The sequence below is a fragment of the Rhinoderma darwinii genome, chromosome 7 (assembly GCF_050947455.1).
Source record: "Rhinoderma darwinii isolate aRhiDar2 chromosome 7, aRhiDar2.hap1, whole genome shotgun sequence".
In the NCBI taxonomy this organism is placed as follows: Eukaryota; Metazoa; Chordata; class Amphibia; order Anura; family Rhinodermatidae; genus Rhinoderma; species Rhinoderma darwinii.
In genome coordinates, this window is record NC_134693.1 from 108,759,895 (window position 1) to 108,785,246 (window position 25,352).

Consider the following 25,352-nt stretch of genomic DNA (forward strand, 5'->3'; position numbering starts at 1 on the left):
ATAGTTTTTGGCAACCGGAACAGCTGATCGGTGCAGGGTCTGGGTGTCGTACCCCTGCTGATCATATACTGATGACCTATTCTGTGGATAGGTCATCCGTATAAAAAAAAGAGCCCGCAACCAGAACAACGCCTTTAAGTGGTTGTTTTTTCAGAAATGGCACCATTCATGTCCGTGTACTTGCTGATATTGAGGCTCACAATCCTAATTTCCCTTTTTCAGACACACACACTAGGGCCAATTTCATGGGATGCTAACCAACGTGTCTTTTTTGGATGGTTTTTAATGGGCCTGTGTAGACCAGTATAGTCATATGACTAGTCTGCAGAAGCATAAATAAAGTGCCATAAGCACCGCCATCCCAAGATATTGTCATCCTGCTCTTGTCATTTATAAAAATGATCAACTATGAAAATAAGTTTCATATTCTATTTTGTGACTTCTTCATTTATTTGTTTTCCCAGAAATGTATTGAAATGATGACCTTTTTAAATTTTGTTTTATCTCCAGATTTACCAATGCCATCTAAGCAATATAACCTACAGCTTCAGAATCACATTCCTACCCATGGTGGTAACAAGGACGCACCAGTAGCTAAGCTGGACCAGAGCACCTCCACCGTCACTGCATTACAACAAGGTCAAACCAACATCGTGCTGCTTCATAAAAATATCCTTTTGTGATTCTTGTATTCGGTTTCCACAGCTCATATGTTCATATGTATATTTTTATCCTGTATAACATGCTTCACTGCTGCATGGAACAGGACTTTAGCAGTAAGTAATGTCTTGTGGGCTTGGTAAAAAAAAAAACTTTGAACTACAAATAGCCTGTGTCACCGTGAACTGTGTCACATTGTCTATCCAGGAGTGGGAGCGTGCAATCCAGATCTTAAACAAACAGCCCTGTGTGACCAGCTGTGCGAAAATCCTCAAAGTGACTAGGAGCGGATAATTATCATGGATGGATTCCAACAACTGCAGTGACATACTTGACAGACTTATCCTTCCAATTATCTACATAAAAAAATCGTTTGTCCTGGAAACGAAAAATGTCACTGGAATAGGATTTCCATTAAAACGAATAAATAACTTTTATTGAATATACTTTCAAATAAACAAAAGTTGTAACTTAAAACAGTGCACATTTAATTCATTCAGGTCCAAAGTAAGTGGGATATACCGGTATTCACAATGGTGGGTAAGTTAGGAATAAGTAGCTGTGTAGAGGTAAATTTAAAGCACCATTGTAGTCATTTAATGCCCGCATATTATACATAGATGATAATTAACCTCTATCCCTTCTAAGCAGTCTGCTGTTATGCAGGTAATGATTATACAGGGTGGGCCATTTATATGGATACACCTAAATAAAACGGGAATGGTTGGTGATATTAACTTCCTGTTTGTGGCACATTAGTATATGGGAGGGGGGAAACTTTTCAAGCTGGGTGTTGACCATGGCGGCCATTTTGAAGTCAGACATTTTGTATCCAACTTTAGTTTTTTCAATGGGAAGAGGGTCATGTGACACATCAAACTTATCGAGCATTTCACAAGAAAAACAATGGTGTGCTTGGTTTTAACGTTACTGTATTCTTTCATGAGTTATTTACAAGTTTCTGACCACTTATAAAATGTGTTCAAAGTGCTGCCCATTGTGTTGGATTGTCAATGCAACCCTCTTCTCCCACTCTTCACACACTGATAGCAACACCGCAGAAGAAATGCTAGCACAGGCTTCCAGTATCCGTAGTTTCAGTTGCTGCACATCTCGTATCTTCACAGCATAGACAATTGCCTTCAGATGACCCCAAAGATAAAAGTCTAAGGGGGTCAGATCGGGAGACCTAGGGGGCCATTCAACTGGCCCACGACGACCAATACACTTTCCAGGAAACTGTTCATCTAGGAATACTCGGACCTGACACCCATAATGTGGTGGTGCACCATCTTGCTGGAAAAACTCAGGGAAAGTGCCAGCTTCTGGAAAGTGGATTGGTCGTCGTGGGCCAGTTGAATGGCCCCCTAGGTCTCCCGATCTGACCCCCTTAGACTTTTATCTTTGGGGTCATCTGAAGGCAATTGTCTATGCTGTGAAGATAAGAGATGTGCAGCAACTGAAACTACGGATACTGGAAGCCTGTGCTAGCATTTCTTCTGCGGTGTTGCTATCAGTGTGTGAAGAGTGGGAGAAGAGGCTTGCATTGACAATCCAACACAATGGGCAGCACTTTGAACACATTTTATAAGTGGTCAGAAACTTGTAAATAACTCATGAAAGAATAAAGTAATGTTAAAACCAAGCACACCATTGTTTTTCTTGTGAAATTCTCGATAAGTTTGATGTGTCACATGACCCTCTTCCCATTGAAAAAACTAAAGTTGGATACAAAATGGCCGACTTCAAAATGGCCGCCATGGTCAACACCCAGCTTGAAAAGTTTCCTCCCTCCCATATACTAATGTGCCACAAACAAGAAGTTAATATCACCAACCATTCTCATTTTATTTAGGTGTATCCATATAAATGGCCCACCCTGTATAATGACTGTTATCTCACCAGCACCCCACCATTCAGTTAATCGGTACTGTTAGCATTTGCAGCCAGTCTCATAATATAAACCCTGCATTCAGGGGTCACCATAGAGGATAATGGATTCCTACTATCCCTTCAGAAATGCCCTGGTACAGGCTATCTCCTAGCACCCTCAGGCGGGCATTCTGCCTCAGCTACTTATTACTAACATATCCCTGTATTCAATTTGAATTCTTCCTAGCCTCTCCTACATGTTTCACCCTGCATTCCGGGATCATCCAGGAGAGTTTGGCTAGATGTACTGTTTTTGATGCAGGTGCAGTGCAGTGGCCGGGAAACTACTTACAGGGCAGGAAAGTGAGACTTAAAACAAAGGAAAAAAGTATTTGTGACTTAAAATTGCGATGAGGAGGTAGAAATACAGTCAAATATTGTTTTGTCTAGTGCTTTTTCTTATAGAGCAGAAGACCATAATGTTTCACATTAAAATTGCTTTGTAAGTGCGCCCCTACATGTAGCGGCAGTGTTAAGTTGTTTTTGGCAGTGCGGCTTGTACAGGCTCTATTTACATCTGCGTAGCTGTCGCAGATCCGGCAGATCTGTTCTATTGGTAAAACCACGGACACCACGACAAAATCAGACAGAACCCATTAAAGTCAGTAGGATCTGTCGGCCGCTGGTGGTCTTCGCCCTGCAACGGAACATTCGCTTCCGGTTTTCCCTTGTTCTGCTCCTCTGACGAAGCAGAGCAATGGATAGCCACGACGCAGGTGTGAACATAGACTGAAGCCAGGGGGTCATTTGTGGTAAAGCCAAGTTCAGTTTGACAGTGCAGCACACTACCGCCATGTGTAGGGGCACGCTGACACATTGCAACAATTTGCAGTACCCCATTGTTACAGTAACTGATCTGCCGTTTTTCTTAAAGTTTTAAACCAGTTTAAAATGGGGTAAGAATGCTTCAATGTGGCCATCCAGGTTTAGAGACTATGATGTAGAACGCCGAAGTCTTTAGAGCCGGTAAGGCCACTTCAGGAGATGAATTGCTTTTTTAGTGAATGGACATGGCTTCAAGGGCAGAGTCTTATTTTACCCTCCCCCTTTTCTTTTTTTTTCGACGCCATTTTAAATATGCTGTCCCGTTCTGGGCACCAGTTCATTAAAAAAAAATATTTATATATGTATATATATATATTTATGTATGTGTGTGTGTGTATATATATATATATATATATATATATAAATGTTAACTTAAGGGCTCTCATGTACAAGACAGTTGTTTTTTTCCGTGTCCTATCCGTTTTTATTTTTTTTTGCGGATAACCTACTGAACGATTCATTTCTATATAACCATCACACATCCGTGTTTGTTTTTTTCTTTTTTGCAGATCCATGTGTCTGTTACGCAAAATTATATAACATGTCCTATTCTTGTCAGTGTTTGCTGTCCGTCTCACCCATTCTAGTGTATGGGTCCGCAGGAAACACGGACAGAACACGAAAGCCACTAGGATCCGTGTTTTGCTGTCTGCAAAACTGAAACTGTCCTGTACATGATGCCCAACAGGATTTGGTAATGGCTGAATGTTTAAGAAGTGGTTAGCTTGTTTGAAAAACACAATATACAGGGTTACTGGTATTAAAAGGGTTTTCCCACAATTAACAGTTATCACCTATCAACAGGATAAGTGTATGATTGCTGGGGGCCCAACCACTGGGACCCCCACCGATCTCTAGAACGGTAGTCCCGGCCCCTGTTCCCTCTCACAGCACGATCGATGGAGCGGTGATTGCGCATGTGAGCTGCTGCGTCCTTCAATGTCTATGAGGCAGACAGAAACAGCGGTCACGTCAGAGTAATTACCACCTACTCCCTCCCTCCAATATATATATTCACTACTCCGCTACTCTCCGGAACCCTAAAGGCTCTGACCTGAGGCTGCCCAGCTTCAGGACCTTGTCTGCGCCAGGACCTGCTGTGGAAACCTGAGGGGATCCGAAGTGAATACATTCCATTTTTATATCAACAAATAGGGGCAAATGATCATCTGAAGCAGCAACAAATGTCTTAAAAGGCGTGCGTTTCTCAATAAATTTGTCGCATCTTACTCCAGCAGGCTTTAAGCTAAGACTTAATTATTATCGAAGAAACCACGGCACTCAGTATGGAAGGGTGTTCAGGTAGGGTTCAACTCCGTAGTATTTTGGAAGAAAACCGGGCACTCCAAAAATTATTTGTTTTTTAAAAAATCTTTCAAAAAAACAAAGAATTTTTGGAGTGCCAGGTTTAAGCTAAGACTGGCGTATAAAAAATGCCAGTCTTAGTAAATCTGCCCATTGACTTCAATAGTCGCGGTCATGGTATTCATCATATTACTGGACAAAATAGCGCAGATGTGTGACGGAGGCTCCTAACAGAGCCTTCCACGCAGATGTGGATGAAACCTCATCTTGTCCAACCTCTTTCTGTTTACCATATTGTTTGTGTCTAACTTGAAACCTATGTTCTCATAATTTCTGTGTTCATGTTTTTCCTTAATGTTCTTATACATATTCATATGCAAGGTGCTTCAAGGTTGCCCAATGGTACAATCTTTGTGGTTGAACCTGGATATTTAGGTAACTATATTTTACTTACATGTTATATTTTCAATCATCGCCAACATTTTTAATTACCAGCACTTTTTGGGTTGTTAGGCTGTTTTCACACTAGTGTCATGACTCTTGTTTAAAACGTGACACTGTGACTGAACAGTTGCCCGGTGGATCAAAACAGTCACTGACGGACCTCATTGACCTGCGTGCTGCACTATTGCTGTCAAAAGTCGGACCCCAAAGGAGGCTGTGAACGCATTTGTAAACGGAGCCTAAAATGATTGAAAGCACAGATGGCCATGGTTTGGGTCCGTTGTAAATGATATATTAGGGACTGCCACAAATAGCAATTAATCAACATAGTTATTACTAGAAATGCTATCCTGCAAGCAATGATCTGTATATCTGTGGGAATATGAAGACCATTCATTATAATATAGGCTGTCATTTTTTATTGGTGTGTAGCTCACCCGTGGAAAGATTACTAAACCGAATCTATTTTTGCAGGTTTTACTGTTCACCCTGCTGACCGGTGGGTCCTTGAAAGGGGAAGATATTATGAAATAACCATTGATGTGTATGACAAGTCTAGTAACAAGGTCTACTTATCAGATGTGAGTGTCGTCATAATAATAATTAGAATAATACATTGTCTTTTTTTCTTCTGTAAATCCACCTCCTTACGTAAGCTGGCGATTATCATTCGCAATCAAACAGTTTTTATATTCTTATTAACACTAAAAACGATAGTCTCCGACCTATGGAAATCTGGTCAGAGCGTTTTATTTTTTTAAATTTTTTTTATTTAATACTTCAACATTTTTCTTGGTCATTCGTGGTAAATTCTACAGTTGTGTCTTATAGTTTATTATCCTCCAGGAAAAATACATGAGGGAGGGGCAGTGAAAACCAACTGTATGTACGCAAGGGGACAGATGGAAGGGGGTATGACTGCACGTTCAGACTACAGTTTGTTTGTAGTCTACAGACCTATATGCATCCATTGTTACAGACATGAATATATGATATTTGCTCGAAACTATTTCCAATGTCTTTTCAAATTTTAATGCAAATTGGCGCAGTTTGGTACAATATTGATTGCACCTCACTAGACACTAAAGTGTTTAGAAAAGTAGTGTGCCTGGACGTGATTTTCCAGGAAGGGGGCATGACTTTCAATGTGCCAAAAATGCACAAAATTCTGGTGCAAAATAAGCCAAATCAAATTTGGTATAAGGAAGAGAAACCTGGCTAACAGGTCAGACCAGGCAGGCACAAAATGAGCCAAATTTATGACAGTGGTGCATGCTGTATGATAATTTTGGCGCATCTAGTATAAGATTACGCTGTCCGTTAGACAGCATTAGTAAATGTGGGCCACTCAGCTAGCTATACTATGACCTCAATGGCCATGTTGAGTGAACATTTCTTGCTTGATTATTATTCATTTCAGAATATTCGTATTGAAGCGAAGATACCTAAAAAGTATTTTGAAGTCCTGGAATCGTCCCTGAATGGTTCATACCATCGTGTGAAGGCTTTGGAGAATGGTCAAACAATTATTGATGCAGCTCTGACTTGTATGGTTGATAAGGTATGAAGCTTTTACAATTATTTTGTTGCGTTTTACATGACGAATCAAAAAACATTATATAAGTCTAGGCAAAACATACTTCCCCTTTTTTAAATTTGAATAAAACGTTTGTGCAAAAAATAGATACTAGTGAATAAGATATGGTATATCCATGTAATGTTTAACCACTTGCAGACTGCACATAGACTATAAACGTCCGGGCAGTCCGCAATTAACTCTGCAGGGCCGTTCTAGAACGTCCGGCAGAGTTACTACTTTTCTCTGCTCTGTGGCGGAATTTAGCTCCGTAATACAGCTGACATCACGGAGCTCTGCCCAGAGACCAATCCACGTGGTCTCTGGGCATACGATCACTGTGACAACTGATCGATAGATAGATAGATAGATAGATAGGATATGAGATAGATAGATGATTATGATATATATATATTTATTTATTTATTTATTTTTGTTATACAAATAAAGTTTATTGTTTCTACCTATCTCTTTAACTATATCTTTAAAAAATAAATATAATAGGAAAATTTTTTATATAAATATATATATATATATAAAAAGCAGAGGATTGGAGCAGCACTGTGAACGAATGCCTGACTAGGCTGGTGCAAAGCTTCAAAGATAAACTAGTGACCTCTTCTTATGTGTTAGATATCCAAAAAGGAGAACGTGAAGCAGCACTCAAATAAAGTGAATTTATTTATCCAACATGGAACCACAACATTTCACCTCCTCTATGAAGGCATTTAATCAACAGCCGTAATTACGGGCACGGCCGTGGGCAGGGAGACTTAGGCTGGGGCTACATGGCGACTTTGGCCGCGACACTGGTCGCATACACAGATCGCTTTGGAAACATCTTTGGAAAATTTGCTCTCCAAAAGCCAGTTTGCGCACCATTCATTGTATTAGTGTCGCTGAATTCGGCAGAAGTTGCCAAATATGTATTCAGGTGTGCTTACCCAGTGGCATGCACCAGATGTCAGAAAACATCATCTAAATTGACATATTCACTTTTTTTAAAATGTATTTCCCTTTTTTCCTTTTACATTTTTTAAAAAGTAAAATATATCTATTATTTTTTTACAAAATATGGAAGCCCAACATTTTCAGAAAAAAGCAAGACCAAAAACATGTAGGTTGGAAGAGTAATAGAAGAATAATTCACTTTTAAATTGGCACATGGCTAAAACCTGAAAATGGGCCTGGTCAGGAAGGGGGTTAATGCCTCTGGTCAGGAAGTGGTTAAGTTTGTAAATTGCTTTATTAACTCAGAGTTTTAAAAATAAAGATGTTGTTTTGCAATATGTATAGAATACTTTAGAGAGATCTTCTGTTTCAGGATGGGGGTGTCTATGTTTTAGAAAATCCAGTGAGGAATCAGCAGGAAGTGGAGATCTACGCACCAATTACACTGTCACCCAAAATCCTAACTTTTCCGTGGCAGCCGAAAGCCGGAGCCTATCAGTATATAATTCAGGTAATAACTAGATGGGTGATGCCTATATATTTCAGTGGACATGACACATATGTTGCAAAGATGATTGCAAAAGTGTTCCAGTGGCAATCTGTGTAAACTTATGTGGAAAATAATAGTTGATTAATATGGAATACATTATTCTTAGACCCTTTTACTCATTGATGCAAACAAAATTTTCGTTGCTAATTTTAAGGTGCAAGGTGGAAGTGGCAATTTCTCATGGTCTTCATCTAATAATGCTGTGGCCACTGTGACTGTCAAAGGTCTTATGACAACCGGACATGAGATCGGTGTCAGTCTCATACGTGCTCGAGATGTTCAAAACCTACTCCATTATGGAGAAATGAAGGTAAGAAAAAAATGTTATAAAATCAACAGTGGGTTTAATACTACACTACACTTTAAGAAACCCTAATCCGACATCTAGGTCTGACAACTAGTCTTTAGTATTAGATATTGGTTCTCAGTCCACAAAGTAAGATTTCGGATGCACTTTAACTTAAAGCGCACCTCCAGGGATCCACCTAAAATCTTAGGATATGCACCTCATTGTGTAAATCTAGAGTTAAAATTGGGAGATCAGTGCTGTTTGGTTGCTTCATTGCTGGCTGTGTACGTCATTTCAATATAGGGCAGAGTAGGAGGAGACTTAAAGAGGCTCTGTCACCAGATTATAAAATCCCTATCTCCTATTGAATGTGATCGGCGCTGCAATGTAGATAACAGCAAAGATTTTTTTATTTTTTTTTAAAAACGATAATTTTTGCTTAAGTTATGAGCAATTTTAGATTTATGCAAATGAGCTTTTCAATGGACAACTGGGCGTATTTTCTCGTTTTACCAACTGGGCGTGTATTGTGTTTTTACCAACTGGGCGTGTTTACTCGTTTTACCAACTGGGCGTTGTGAATAGAAGTGTATGATGCTGACCAATAAGCGTCATACACTTCTCATCGTTCCCACCCAGCTTCTTTCACTGCACAGACACACAGCGTGTTCTCGCGAGATCACGCTGTGACCTCACTTCCTCCCACAGGTCCTTCACCGGACGAGAGAAGACACATTGGCTCCAGGCGTCAGAGGGTACAGTTGAATCTGCAGCAGCATCACCGTGTGCAGCTAAGCATAGTGAACTCCCTAGAGACGAGCATATTACTCTCTCGGACGCCTGGAGCCGATGTATCTTTTCTCGTCCGACGGGATGGTGAAGGACCTGTGGGTGACGTCACGCTGTGTGTCTGTGCAGTGGAAGAAGCTGGGTGGGAACGATGAGAAGTGTATGACGCTGATTGGTTAGCATCATACACTTCTATTCACAACGCCCAGTTGGTAAAACGAGTAAACACGCCCAGTTGCTCATTTGCATAAATCTAAAATTGGTCATAACTTGGGCAAAAATGATCGTTTACTGTTGTCTACATTGCAGCGCCGATCACATTCAATAGGAGATAGGGATTTTATAATCTGGTGACAGAGCCTCTTTAAATAACTGCAAACCTTTACTTCCTCCTTGCTGAGATCACGAGAAGAGATTTCTAAAATAACTTGAATATCTTAACCAAAGGTTATTTCAGTCTGCCTGTGTGTCTGTAGAGGTAATATACTACTTAATAAAGCCATGGTTTCACAGCAGCATCTACACTGATTGAAGCAGGCAGTCTCTTGCTCTCTCTCCCTCTGCAGTGGGAGAGGGGTGGATGGAATGGTGGCAAGTATAATGTCAGGTTGCAGACTTGTTGACAGAGGGACTGTGACCGGACTGCAGCTCCATTGTATCTGTAACGTAGGAGACCACGCTAACAACTTCATGTAGAGAGTGGGAGGAGTGGCGAAAGGTCTGCAGCACAAAAGGCTGAGCTTTCTAGAGAAAACCTTCACTTAGGTACTGCACATGAGAATCTAATGGCACTGACGTTTTTACTTTACGCTGGAGCATACACAGCTACTCTGTGTGTACTACATGGTTTATGGTGGTCGAGCGTTCAGTGTATATTCTCGGTACTAATCATTTTCACACCTAGATTTTAAGGTAAGACCACTCATTGTACATTGCAGAAATGAGTGGTAGATGCAGAAATCGCAGAATCCTTGTAGGACATATGTGCATGGAAGAAAAGTCTCCACCATTCACCGCTAACTGTCAGTTGGGAATATTATTCTGGCTAATGTTTTTTATGTCCTTCTGTTGGATAGCTAAATAGTTTATAATATAATCTGATTAGGTGTTTGTTATTGAACCCACTGGCATGGAATTCATACCTTGCCCAGTTGAAGCCAGACTGGGGAAGCATCTGGAGCTGCCTCTCAAGATATTTGGCCTCCTCAGTGGAGACGTGGTGGGGACACTAAGTGACTGTTCACTTTTTGACTTGGCTATAGACATGGAGACGCCTGGGATATTTAAGATACTGCCAGGTATGTAACTGTATGGGAGCTTTGCCTGTAAGTATGACATTGTATTTTCTTATTATTATTAGTCATTATTTTGTTAAATATTGTGATAAACTAGACTCTTCATATTTCTGTTTCTTTTGCGTCAGGTGAAGGAAATCTGACTGAGCCATTATATGTCATACGTGACCAATCGGACTGTCAAGGCTCCTGTAAAAATGAGAGCCATGGCTCAAGTGTGAACAGAGCTATAATTTTACTGCCACTGTCATTTAACGGGATACTCCCATCATACACATTTATAGCCTATCCATAGGATATGCCATAAATGTGTAGGATGGAAATACTCCTTAAAGGAGCACTCCCAATTTTTTTTATTCTCTGGCCCATTAGAAAGGCACATTATCTAAAGTGTGGTGAAGGTAATCTTCTTACCGATGACTGTATTTGTGTTATCCGCTCCCTTCTTGTGTCATGTGACCAGCAACGTCATGTGATCCAACTGTCACAGCGTCTCATGTGTGGACAGGAAGTCCGTTTCTCCATTCATTACGGTCACAGCCTCGATGTGAGTCTTCTAGGAATGATTGGAGCAACTGACTTCCTGTCCACACATGAGACGTTGTGGCACTTGGAGGGTCCTATTGCTGGTCACATGACACAGCTGAGGACCAGAAGGGAGTAGATAATTCACAAACACCGATAAAAAAATTACCTTTGCCACAATTTACATAATGTATCTTTCCACCTGGGAATAAAAAAAATTATGGGAGTGCTTCTTTAATAATGGGGTGTATATATACACCTTATATTGTACTACCCAGGTAGCCACGGATCCTACAAAAATTTATTACGACTATTTATTAATCTTTTCATTCTTTCTTTGGTTGCTAGGAAGCCTCAAGCCTGGCAACAACTATTGTAGCGGTATTACAGTTCAAGCCGAAGCACCAGGATACACAACCATATTTGTCAGCTACAGACATGGTCATGTAGATCTAAAGGCTAAAATCATTGTGGCTGCCTATCTACCTCTGAAGGTAAATCATTTCATTCCAATGTGTATTCATTAAGATGATTTTCCTTCTGTGGAGAATAGAGAGTACATATGTTACATGTTGTTTTTCCTCTACTTGCTGTCCATTTGTAGCCATTCAGCGTAGAACTTCCGAAATGATTTGTGCATTTTAGATTCTATTATTCTTTATTAATAGAAAAAGACCGCATATTTATTTATTTTATTTTTTATAAAAGTGATCACTGTTTAGATGCAAGTTCCTCCTGGTGGTTTTATATTCTCACAGACATGTAGATATGGTTGACATTTATCATTTCTACGCTATTGGCTCCAGAGTGAGGTTTTATTTATGCCCCACAGTGCCATTTTAACGTCGTTTTTTTTAATCACCAACAAAGTGTGGAGATTGGAGCCATTAAATTTATTTCTATTCTTCTCTTCCCTTTAGGGGATACACACTTGCTTTTTTGGGGGTAAAAACACATGCAAAATTTACTAAACTGCAATAAGGGAGTGAAGCGTAACTTCGGTTTTAGTGGAGTCTCCTCAGAATATTAACCCTTTCCCTCTTTGGCCACTTTTGACCTTCCTGACAGAGCCTTATTTTTCAAATATGACATGTTTCAATTTATGTGGTAATAACTTCGGAATGCTTTTACATATCCGAGCGATTCTGAGATTGGTTTCTCGTGACACATTGGACTTTATGTTACTGTCAAAATTTGCTCGATACATTCAGTATTTAATTGTGAAAAAATAAAAATAAATTAGCAAAAAAATTGCACAAATGTGCATTTTTCTAAATTTAAATGTATTTGCTTGTAAGACAGGCAATTATACCACACAAAATAGTTGCTAATTAACATCCCCCATATGTCTACTTTAGATTGGCGTAGTTTTTGGAACACTTTTATTTTTCTAGGACGTTACAAGGTTTAGAACTTTAGCAGCAATTTCTCACATTTTCAGGAAAATTTCAAAAGGCTATTTTTGCACGGTCCAGTTCAGTTGTGAAGTGGCTTTGAGGGCCTTACATATTAGAAACCCACAATAAGACACCCCATTTTAAAAACTTCACCCCTGAAAGTATTCAAATCAGCATTTAGAAAGTTTCTTAACCCTTTAGATGTTTCACAGGAATTAAAGCAAGGTAGAGGTGAAAATTACAAATTTCCTTTTTTTTTTTTTAGAAATTCATATTTAATCCATTATGTTTGTAACACAGAAAGTTTTACCAGAAACGCAACTCAATATTTATTGCCCAGTTTCTGCAGATTTAGGAAATATCCCACATGTGGCCCCAGTGTGGTAATAGACTGAAGCACCGGACTCAGAAACAAAGGAGCACCTAGAGGATTTTGGGGCCTTCTTTTTATTAGAATATATTTTAGGTACCATGTCAGGTTTGAAGGGCTCTTGCGGTGCCAAAAAAGTGGAAATCCCCCAAAAGTGACCCCATTTTGGAAACTACACCTCAAGGAAATTATCTAGCGGTATAGTGAGCATTTTGATGCTACAGGTTCATTTCAGAAATTATTGGAAGTAGGCCATACAAATTAAAATCTAAATTTTTTCAAAGAAAGCGTAGGTTTAGCAAATTGTTTTTCATTTCCACAAGGACTAAAGGAGAAAAAGCTAAATTTGTAAAGCGCTATTTGGCCTTTGGTGCTCAAATTTAGCAGGAATGGTTTGTGGAGGCCATGTCACATTTGCAAAGCCCCTGAGGGTACAAAACAGTGGAAACCCCACACAAGTGACCCCATTTTGGAAACTACACCCATTGAGGAAATTATCTAGGGGTGAAGTGAGCATTTTGACCCCACAGGTGTTTCATAGAATTTATTAGAATTGGGTAGTGAAAATAAAAACAATCCCTTTTCTTCAATAAGACGTAGCTTTAGCTCAAAATTTTTCAATTTCTCAACAAATAAAGGAAAAAAAAAAGAACCTCAACATTTGTAAAGCAATTTCTCCCGAGTACAGCAATACCCCCCCATATGTGGTAATAAACGTCTTTTTGGGCACACGGCAGGGCTCAGAAGAGAAGGAGAGCCATTTGGCTTTTAGTGCAGATTTGACTGGATTGGTTTCTGGGCGCTATGTCGCATTTGCAAAGCCCCTGTGGGAGCAAAGCAGTGGAAACCCCCCAGAAGTGACCCCATTTTGGAAACTACACCCCTCAAACGATTCACCTAGGGGTGTAGTGGGCATGTTAACCCCGCTGGTGTTTTTCAGAAATTTGTGTGCACTCGATGTTGCAAAGTGAAAATGTTTTTTTTTTCATAGATCTGCTAATGTATGGTGCCCAGCTTGTGCCACCATAACAAGACAGCTTTCTAATTATTATGCTGTGTTTCCCGGTTTTAGAATCGCCCTACATGTGGCCCTAATCTTTTGCCTAGACATTTGACAGGGCTCAGGAGTGAAAGAGTACCATGTAAAATTGAGGCCTAATTTGGCGATTTACAAAGTATTGGTTCACAATTGCAGAGCTCTGATATGAAATAATAAAATATATCCATGAGAAGTGACCCCATTTTGGAAACTGCATCCTTCAAGGCATTTATTAAGGGGTGTAGTGAGCATTTTTACCCCACAGGTCTTTCCCATATATAATTGCGCTGCGGATGGTGCAAAGTAAAAATTTTAATTATTCCCTAGATATGCTATTTCAGTGGCAAATATGTAGTCCCCAGCTTGTGCCACTGGAGACACACACCCAAAAATTGTTAAAAGGGTTCTCCCGGGTATGGTGATGCCATATATGTGGAAGTAAACAGCTATTTGGGCACGCTGTAGGGTTCAGAGGGGAGGTAGCACCATTTTGGCTTTCGGAGCGTGGATTTGCTTGGTAGTAGATTTGTTTGAGTATTGTTGGTGCTTCCGTTTATAATGTGGGGGCATTCCTTATCCCTCTTTTTGGTCCACACTCCGCACCTTTGCAGTTTGGGGAATTTTGCTGGGAAAGTGTTGTCCTGGTATAATACGGGCACCCTCGCTTCCAGCATATATGTTTGGGCCCTACCCTTCCTGGTTTCCTAATTTTAGTGCCTTGATAATTCAATGCCTCTTGAAACAGAAGAAATGCTCCCCTCGGGCTGGCACAACTGCATATTTTTTATTTCCTGACTTATTGGACCCTTAACTAATTTTATTTTTTCATAGACCTAGTGACATGAGGGCTGTTTTTTTTCAGGACGAGCTTTAGCTATTATTGGTACCATTTTGGGGTACATGCGACTTTTTGATCACTGTTTGTCCTATTTTTTGGGAGGCAAGGGACCAAAAAACTGAAATTCTGGCATAGTTGTTTTTTTATACAGCGTTCACTATGCGTTATAAACTACATGTTAACTTTATTGTGCGGGTCAGTCAGATTCCGGCGATACCAAATTTATATCACTTTTTTTATGTTTTACAACTTTTTGCACAATAAAATTACTTTTGTAAAAAGAATGTGTTTTTTCTGTCGCCAAGTTGTGAGAACCATAACTTTTTAATTTTTTCATCGACGGAGCTGTATGAGGGCATGTTTTTTGCGAGATGAGCTATAGTTTTTATAGGCACCATTTTTTAATACGTGCGACTTTTTGATCACTTTTTTTATTCCAATATTTGTAGGGCAAAGTGACCAAAAAACCAACATTCTAGTATAGTTTTTTTACTGTTTTTTTTTTACGCCGTTCACGGTGTGGAATAAATAACATTATATTTTTATAGTTCAGGCGGTTACGGACGCGGCGATACCAAATATGTATGGTTTTATTTATTTTTTTCAATAATAAAGGACTTGATAAGAGAACAGGGCGATTGTGTTTTATTTTATGACCTAAAACGTTTATTATATGTTTTAAAACTTTTTTTTTTACACAGTTTTTTTTAAATCTCACTAGGGGACTTGAAGGTTCAATTGTCAGATTTTTTTTCAAATACATTGCACTACCTATGTAGTGCAATGTATTAGATCTGCCAGTCATTCACTGACAGCAAGCCGATTAGGCTTCGCCTCCCTGCGGGGCCTAGTTGGCTTCCGTAGTGGCAGAGCAGGCGGCCATTGTTAGGTCTCCTGTTGCCATAGCAGCAGTCGCCAGCCGTGATTGCATGGCAGGGCTGGCGATCTGCTAGCAACCTCTAAGATGCAGCGATCGCTGTATAAGGGGTTAATGGCAGGGATCCGAGCTAGCTCTGGTGCCTGCCGTTACAGGTGGATGTCAGCTGTAACATACAGCTGACATCCAGAGCTGATGACGCCGGCTCAGCTCCTGAGTCGGCACCATCTTGCCGTCGGCTACGGATGCCTTTTGGGCTCCACCGCCGGGTGGGTCCTGGAAGGCTTCCGGGCCAGGCAGACCGGGAGGCCAGTATTAGGCATCCGGTTGCCATTGCAGTCACCGGAACCCCAGCAATTTCATTGCTGAGGTTCCGATGAGCTACAAACAGCTTAAATACAGTGATCGCATTTGAGCGCTTCATTTAAGGGGTTAATGGCGAGGAGCAAAGCTAATTTCAGTCCCCACCATTACAGCCGGATGTCAGCTGTAAGAAACCGCTGACATTCGGCGATGGTGGCACCGACTCAGCTTCTGAGCCGGTGTCCACCATTTGTCGTATGGATACGGCAAAATGCGGGAAGCACTGGCTTTCCATGACGTATCCATACGACAAATGTCGGGAAGGGGTTAATAGTGTTCTTCTCGGACATAGATACTACTGAATGCCACCCTATATTTAAAGGGGGTTTCCGCCATAGAAATTTGTATGCCATCACTTCCAGTATGGTGATGATCTGACTAACAGGACCACCACAATCCTCAGAATGAAGGAACAACAGTGTTATTTTCTCGGTTTTCCCCCACAGCAACACTCTCTGACACCCGCTTTGTTTCGGTTTCCTGCACTGCGTGTGGCTGGGAGCTGCTGTGCAGGGGAAATGCCAAAGGGAGCTCAGACTTTGTTCTCAGGATTGGAGGGGATACCACAGGCCGAACCCCTACTGATAATGCTATGGTAGATACTAGCTATCTGCCATAAGATTAGATGTTGGATAATGTTGCTTAGATCAAGGAAGTAATCATCCAATTACAGGATGTTTACTGCAGATTTTTGACAGATTCAATTTGTCAGAATGAACAAATCTAAAAATAATTCCACATATTTGGAAAAAATTCAATTTACACAATGTCGTTTTCATTGTATTTTTTCTTCCACTCTTAGACTATTGACCCACCATCCGTAGCATTGGTTACATTAGGTTCCTCCAAAGACATGCTATTTGAAGGGGGGCCCAAGCCATGGGTCCTTGAACCTCTGAAATTCTTCAGGAATATATCTACAGAAGATAAGGACAGCACTGGACTGTTTCTGCTTGATACCCAATTATCGCATAACAATTTCCAGCATTGGGTTAGAACCGTTTGCAGAGACCTTGGTGAACAGGTAATGTTGATGGATTGTCTATTTTGCTGTATCCTAAGTTGAAAATACATGTCCAGATACTGTCTTAAAATCCAAGGCCTAATTTTCAGGATAAATATTTAATTTTGCCATACTTTGCATGATCAAATTGCATGAGATCAACCTGTGTAGGACCCCCAGTTATGCATGAACATAGCCTCCAATAATATATTTTGGCCGTTCGAGAATAACTGTAAACATTGAATGAAATATTTAGACAGCAACCACTAAGGCCTCATTCACACGGCAGGGTTTCCCGTCCGGGTGCCGGCCGTTCATAAATCGGCCGGCACCCGGCTGCATTAGGAATGATAGACCCCTAATGGGGCTATTCACACGACCGATTTTTTGACGGCCGGGAAATCCGGCCGTCAAAAAATAGGACATGCTCTATCTTTGCCCGGGCACCCGGCCGCCCGGCTCCCATAGAAGTCTATGGGGCCGGGTATTACACGGCCATCACCGGAATGTGTTCCGAGTGATGGCCGGGTTTCCCGGCGCTTGCGCTCTATCTCCTCCTCCTCACAGCGCAGAGTGCATGTGAGGAGGAGGAGTTGATGCCATTCTGACGAATGGCATCGCTGTACACTGTGTTGCAGGGCCGGGGTGTACAGCAGGTGGAGGGAGCGCTGCGCTGGCTCCCTTCCCCTGCTTGTTAAAAGCACCCTGGCTCGGCGACACCTTAGATGGCGCCGCTAGCAGCTGCTGCGGCTGCTACTACTGTAGCGACGCCACTATAGCAGAGCGGGGAGGTATCTCCCCGCTCTGCTATGTGCTAGCCGCACTTTAGCTCCTTAAGGAGCGGAATCCCCGTGTTTTCGGGGATTCCGCTCCTGGACAGAGCGCTTGATGTCTCTGTCCATATCTGGGCAGTGACATCAGGGGAAACTCCTGAAGCGGAATCCCCGAACACATGGGGATTCCCCTTCAGGAGTTGCCGCTGATGTCACTGTCCGGATCTGCCCGGCCCGGCACGGATGCATAACTTTATGCAAACCGGCCGGGCAAAATGGCCGATTTTACCGGCCGACACTCGGGCTCGGGAACGACCCGGTCGTGTGAATCCCGCCTAAGGCTTTATTCACACTGCGTTATGGTATCTGTTTGACATATGCGTCAGGAAATAGTCATAAATAATCTATAGACTGCCATTGTGTTTACAAAAATCAACAGACACAATCATCACACTGATTCAGTTGAACGTTTTTGTGTTTTTTTTTCTGGCAGATAATTTCACTGTTTATTGGAAACCTGCCCACAGAAACCAACCCATTTCCAGCAGTTGAGAGTGTTACTGTGAAGCTGGCCTGCTCTCCTCCATCACGATTTACTGTGAACCCTGTGTATAAACATTCTCATATGGATCTCATCTGTCCTCTGATGCAGCAAGACAAGCAAGTGGTACGTGTGCGTTTTTTTTTTCTTCTAGGGTCATATGTAGGACAGTAAAGCAAGCAACTTGGTTTGTGCATAATTTAGTATGTCATGGAATTAATAAAGGCTTGGGGACCGTTTTTACTTCATAGGTGGTATAGTGAGGCTAATTCCTTATACAGGGTGATTCAAAAAGGATGGTGCAAAATGATAGCCTCAGTATTCATAACCGAGATATAACACAAATGTATTAACATGAAAAGACACACTATCTATCCAAGTTTTATCTATACACTACAACTGTTTAGTGATATCCATTGATGACACAGCAGACGTCTAGGCGGTAGTCCGGTTCTGTCTAGACATGTGCCAGCATATCCTCGGATATGGACTACACTGTTTCAGTGATGCGTTGTCTCGAGTCGTTCAGATCCTGTGGCTGGGGGGGGGGGGCAGATACATTGAGTCTTTGATGTAGCCCCACAGAAAGAATTTGCACCCTATTTAGAACGCCCATACTGTAAGAGAGCGGGCTGCCCTTCATGCAGTGCCAGACATCTGTACACCATGCTCTCCCAGCACCATAAGACCTGGCCGCGTCCTGAAAAAAAGGTATGTACAATGTAAGTAACCATGAAAAAACATGGGGTATTCGTTGTCGTTTTGGACAAAAGAACGCAAGCTCGCAATCCACGTCACGGATCCACACACTTGCGAGTCCCTACCTAGAACTTTTCGTTCCAAAATCTGAGATATGCAACAAAATTGGGACATAGATTGTAAACCATAGAAAATGCCATACTCACAGATTAGGAGGAGGGTAAAAAAAACCTGTTCCAAACAGGACGCAACCAGGTCAGAAAATGCTGCTGAAGGAAAGTGCCCAGGTGTGTTTAAATAATGATAGCCACTCCCACTAACCTTGAGGGGAGTGGTGTGTTGGGCATGGAAGTAAATGTGTAATGGAAAAAATAATAAAGTACTGTGTATGGTGTACATGTGACGTATAGGGGACATTACGAAGTGTAGTGTGTAGAAATCAGGGCTGTGAGTGATATAAAAACGTGAGTGTAGTGTGTAAAACATGGAGGCATAGTGTTTGGATAGTGAGGCACAGCATATATCGCCGAATAGCAGCCTATTTAGAACGCCCATACTGTAAGAGAGCGGGCTGCCCTGCATGCAATGCCAGACATCTGTATACCATGCTCTCCCAGCAGGGTGTTAGATCTGGCGATCGAGGAGGCCAACGCAACATTGAGTGAATCGTTGTTTCCGGCAAGGCAAATCCAACTTTCCGGTAGAGTTTCGTTCAGGTATCGGCAAACCTACCAATGGAAATGTGGAGGTGCACCATCCTGCTCATGGACTACGTTTGGCAGATGTTCCTCTATCTGTGGCATAAGCCATTCCATTAACATGTCCAGTTAGGAGTGGCCTGTGACAGTATCCTCAGCAAAAAAGAAGGTACCGTAGACTTTGCGCCTGCTCATTGCACACAACACGTTTACTTGGGTGAGTCCCTTGTGCTCAATAAGGGCACATGGTTTTCCGAGCCCCAAATTCTAACGTTGTGGTATTTGACCTTCCCACTGAGGTGGCTCGTGTTAAGCTCATCGCTTAACACGAGCCTGTCCGTAAATTAGTCCTTTTCCAATCGGCACTGTAAGTCAATGCAAAAGTAATGGCGTTTCGGTTTGTCGTCTGGTTTGAGCTCCTGAAGAAGTAATCTTTATGGCTTACAACGCAGATGTTTTCGGAAGATACGCCATACCGTGGTTTGTGACACCCTGCAGTTCCATGCTAGTCAGCCTGGTCAACTTTCTAGGACTATGCTTGTATACGGCTCGAATACCGTTCACTGTCTCTTCCGAAGTTGTTGGGCGGCCCGGACGTTTCCAATGACGTAAACACCCAGTGGTTTAGAATTGCTTCATCTAATGTGAAATGCAGTTTCTATGCGGACCACATTTACCAAATTTATTCTGAAAGTTTCGCTGTACTGTCACAACAGACCCCGTTCTTGCAAATTCCAACACGCAAACAGCTTTTTCTTGCTTCAATGTCACCATCTTATGTCACGCTATGTAAGCACATTTCAAATTTGGCTCTTGAAAATGAAAGCTGTGCTGTGATTGGTTGCTATGGGCAACTAATCCAGTTTTGCTTTGATTTTCAGTCACTGGCCACTTACCACTAATGTTACTTTAACTACAGGCCTTTACTTTTGCACCATCCTTTTTTGAATCACCCTGTATTCCAGTAAAACGTCCCCAGAAGACCACCTCTTTGGGAAGACCCCCATAAAGACCAGATGTTTTGTGTCCGATTTGCAATTACATTATAGTATATGTACAATGGCCCTCTTTAAAAAAAAAAGCACCTCTCATTCTAAACAGTGACCACCCCTTTGAACAAGTTTTACCCCCCTTATGTGAAAACCGCATGTGTCACATACTTTACCTGTCTCTAACATGTTGTATCTCACGAAAAGCATGGGACAGCAAGGCTTAGTAGAGGATAGGAGTGAGCCAAAGTAAAGGTGGTGACAAGCTCTGCGTGCAGTTGTCATGTAGCAGGTAAACACAGCCTGCCACTACCTGTTGAGGAAGGAGCCATCGTTTGGAAGAAAACAAGTTAGCTGGGTAGAATGAGAATAAGAGGGAAAGTTATGCTGGGGACTGACTGAGGACAGGGAAGGGATGGTGGAGACTGACATGAAGCGGGTTATCCTGGGAACTGAGAAGAGGAGAGCCAAACTGTGGACTGTAAAGGGAGAAAGGAGCTGTCATGGGCACAGGGTATGTGGACCCACTAGGCCGCTCCGCCGTAGCGGGGAGGCAGCTGACCAGGTCACAGTCTATGCGGAAGTAAATGGCAGACAGTAATGCTTGGGTACCTGAAATAGTCCGGGCGGTGGCTGTGACTTCAGCACGGATGGAGGCAGGTGCGGCAAGTGGCGCCAGACGTGGCGGGCAGTATCCGATGAAGCGGTAGACACTTGGCGTGGCAGAAGACACTTGGCGTGGCAGATGGCACTTGACGTGGCAGATGGCACTTGACGTGGCAGAAGACACTTGGCGTGGCAGATGACACTTGACGTGGCAGATGATACTAGACGTGGCAGATGGCACTTGACGTGGCAGATGGCTCTTCACGCTGGTAGGCACAGGAACAATACGGAATACAGGAACGGTAACAGGGCACGGGTAACAGCTGGAACGGGAGAAAATAAGGAACCATTTGCGAGCCAGACTGGGAAAGACTAACAACGCTCAGGCATCGAACTAAGGGGCTGGACCCCTCTTATAGCCCAGGGTACTCAACGGGTCAAAGGTCGTTCAAGATGTCCGATGCGTGCGCTGCCCCTTTAAGAGCGGGGACGAGCGTGCGCGCGCACCCTGCGGGCTCCGGCGGAGGTGAGTGGATGCAAGCGCTGGCGTCTCCTGAGGAGGAGGCTGGGGCCAGCGCTTGCCAACTCGTGGCTGCGGCTGTCAGCGGGAGGCTGGAGCGAACAGCCCGCAGTCACGGACATTACAGGAGCTATACTGGGGCCTATAAAGGGAAAGGGGAATCATGCTGTGGCCCGTGAAGGGAGAGGGGGGCCATGCTGGCATCTACCGCCAATAATATTGCCGAGCATTTGACTAGACACTTCACTCTGCACCCTCCATTGTAACGCACTGCCCCTGCGCTACTTTCCAGGACGCACTGTGTTACAATAGAGGATGCAAAGTGACTTGTCTAGTCTCCTTATCCTCCATCCTCGGCCATATTATGGACAGAATCCGTGGCCATAAGGAATGACGCGTGGCGTATGTCCCCAGGAAAACTGCACTGAACTGCAAATAAAGTCAAATCGTACTTTTTCCAATAATAGTGTTTAGAATGCACTGCTGATATTTTTCTTTAAGTGGCCAACCCATTTAAAGGATCTGCTGATAATGTATTGGTGCCAGATACCACAGGACACCTTCAGAGGGGTTATGGAGTCTATGCCTCGACGGGTTAGAGCTGTTTTGGCTGCAAGAGGGGAACCTACACATTATTATGCGGGTGGTTTATATCATATGCCCGATTGGTGTGTGGTGTGTGCTGTGAAAAACTATTCACCGCTCACCTGATTTCTTTATTTGCTGCTTTCTCACATTTAAATGTTTTAGATCATCCACTTCATTTTAATTTACGATAAAGGCAACACGAGTGACCACAAAATACAGCTTTTAAACGATCATTCCAATTATTGGGGATTAAGATTTATTAAAAATCCAAATCGCCCATGTAAAAAAGTTATTGCCTCCCCTAATCCTCATAATAACTGGTCGCGCCACCCTTAGCAGTAACAACTGCAATCAAAAGTTTGCGATAACTTGCAATAAGCATTTTATGTCGCTGTGGAGTAATTTTGGCCCTCACTTCTTCTATTCAGGATTGTTTAATTTTGGCTACATTGGAGGGTGTTTAAGCATGAACTGCCCAGTTGAGGTCTTGCCACAACATCGCAATGGGATTCAAGTCAGGACTTTGATTCGGCCACTTTAAAATCATAATTTTGTTTATTCTGAATCAATCAGAGGTGGACTTGCTTGTGTGCTTCAGGTTATTGTTCTGCTGCGTAACCAAACTGTGCTTAAAGGGGTTGTCCACCTTTGAAAAACAATTGTGCAATACATTATACGTATGTAATGAAGTATCTTTGTAATATACTTACCGTCTTAAAGGTGTAGAGGTCTTCTACTACGGAGTTGTGTCACGGCGACTCTGCCAGCATCGTAAATCTTCTCTTCCACTGTCTGTTCTTCTTCATTCTGTACTTCCGGACAAGCTCCTCTTCTGGTCTTCTACTCGAACGGTGCGTCACCCGTGACGTCCCTGTCGTGGGCTCTTCTGATCGACGTCTTCGTGAACTTGCGCCTGCGCGTTTCAATTTTTTTTATGAATCACGCATGAGCAGTAAAAATTAAAATGTATTGCACCTGTGCATTCAAAGCAATAAATAAACTTTGCAGGCGAAATAAATTAGATTTTACTGCGCAGGCACAATAAATCAACTTTTAATGCGCAGGCGCAATACATTTAACTTTTACTGTACATGCGTGAGTCATAAAAAAAAATGAAAACGCGCAGGCGCAAGTTCACGTAGACGTCGATGGGAAGAGCCCACGACGGACGTCACGGATGACGCACCGTTCGAGTAGAAGACCAGAAGAGGAGCTTGTCACAACTCCATAGTAGAGGACCTCTACACCTTTGAAACGTTAAGTATATTAGCGAAGAACAGAAAGAGACTAAGGTTCCAATTTTATTCAAAAAAATTCTTACAATTCTATATATAGGGGTGGTTTGCAATAATAGTTTTGCCTTTTGCCTACACGTTTCGGACAACGCTTGTGTCCTTATTCATGGCATATCATAAACAAGATAGTGGCGTCCCGAAGTTTATATCCGGTCGATACAGGTGGAACGTAGTGAGGCATGGTAGCGGTGTAATGAGACGCAAGTTAACTATAGCACTCATGTTGTACCGGAAATCCCAAAGCACATATATCATAATATCAGGTAGGTAAAATATAAGAGCGCTAGAATATAGGAAAAATCTACATCGCCGTTTTTTTATATTTAAACAACGACTATTAAAGACATCATGTCAATACAGGTACGTTTGTAAATTTTCATTGCGACCGGATATAAGCACAACGGTAAGGCCCCATGCACACGACCGTGCCCGCAATCATGGCCCGCGATTGCGGGCACGGCCGGCCGCTGACTGACAGCCGCATTTTCGGGCCGTGCTCCCATACAAAGTATGGGAGCACGGCCCGCAAAATGCGAAAGAACGGACATGTTCCATAATTCCCGGAACATTTCCACGGCACTGACACCCTTCCGTAGTGCTACGGAAAGGTGTCAGTGTTCAATGAAAGTGAATGGCTCCGTTTCTGCGGACCGCAATTGCGGTCCGCAAAAACGGAGGTTTTTTGCTGTCGTGTGCATGGGGCCTAAGGCCCCATATTTTTCAACAGTAGTTACTTACAGTAAGTACTGACCGTAATTACGGACCCATTCATTTTTATTGGCCACGGACACCTTTCAGTATTTTTACGGATGGGTGTCCGTGCTGAAAAAATTATAGAACCTGTCCTATTCTTGTCAGTAATTACGGCAAGGACTCTCCCATACAAGTCTATGGGAGCTTCTATAATTACGGACGGCTACTGATGTGCATCCGTATACTGTCCGTATTTACTGAAGCATTGCTAGGCAACATGTTAATGACATAATTTGCAACCTCAGGCCCCATGCACACGACCGTGCCCGCAATCACGGCCGGCCGCCGACTGACACCCGCATTTTCGGGCCGTGCTCCCATACAAAGTATGGGAGCACGGCCCGCAAAATGCAAAAGAACGGACATGTTCCATAATTTTCGGGAACATTTCTACGGCACGGACACCCATCCGTAGCGCTACAGAAAGGTGTCCGCGTTCAATGAAAGTGAATGGGTCCATTTTTGCGGACCGCAATTGCGGTCCACAAAAACTGAGATTTTTTTTTACGGTCGTGTGCATGGGGCCTCACTCTTTTTATAATCCATATATACGAATACGGATGCAATACGGCTCCGTATATACTGATGAAATACGGATGCCTACTGATCCATATTTACTGACAGTATTTCGTGATAGATGAAAATACTGTCGTGTGCATCTGGCCTCATTGTATAGCCACAGAAAGGGGAGGAGACAATATGGAAAGGCTGAAAAAACGTGCCAGTGAAAAATCCCAATAAAATTATAAACATTAAACATATATTGACCGGAACGAACAGCTGTATACAATGTTATTATTATCGCAGAGAGCACATTACTTTGTGGACTGAATAGTAGCAAAACAATGCAGGTACTAAAAAA

The 25,352-nt window shown here is 42.4% G+C and overlaps 1 protein-coding gene across 1 annotated transcript in view; it reads left to right on the top strand.

Annotated features, from left to right (window-relative positions):
- Positions 1 to 25,352, top strand: part of NUP210 (nucleoporin 210) — a 149,679-nt gene that overhangs the window by 49,949 nt on the left and 74,378 nt on the right. The window contains exons 7-16 of the mRNA XM_075833805.1: positions 511 to 669; positions 5,089 to 5,157; positions 5,641 to 5,747; positions 6,587 to 6,727; positions 8,067 to 8,204; positions 8,398 to 8,553; positions 10,427 to 10,619; positions 11,490 to 11,635; positions 16,828 to 17,049; positions 18,295 to 18,468. Coding sequence (XP_075689920.1) covers positions 511 to 669; positions 5,089 to 5,157; positions 5,641 to 5,747; positions 6,587 to 6,727; positions 8,067 to 8,204; positions 8,398 to 8,553; positions 10,427 to 10,619; positions 11,490 to 11,635; positions 16,828 to 17,049; positions 18,295 to 18,468 — 1,505 coding nt within the window. The remainder of the gene's footprint in view (positions 1 to 510; positions 670 to 5,088; positions 5,158 to 5,640; positions 5,748 to 6,586; positions 6,728 to 8,066; positions 8,205 to 8,397; positions 8,554 to 10,426; positions 10,620 to 11,489; positions 11,636 to 16,827; positions 17,050 to 18,294; positions 18,469 to 25,352) is intronic.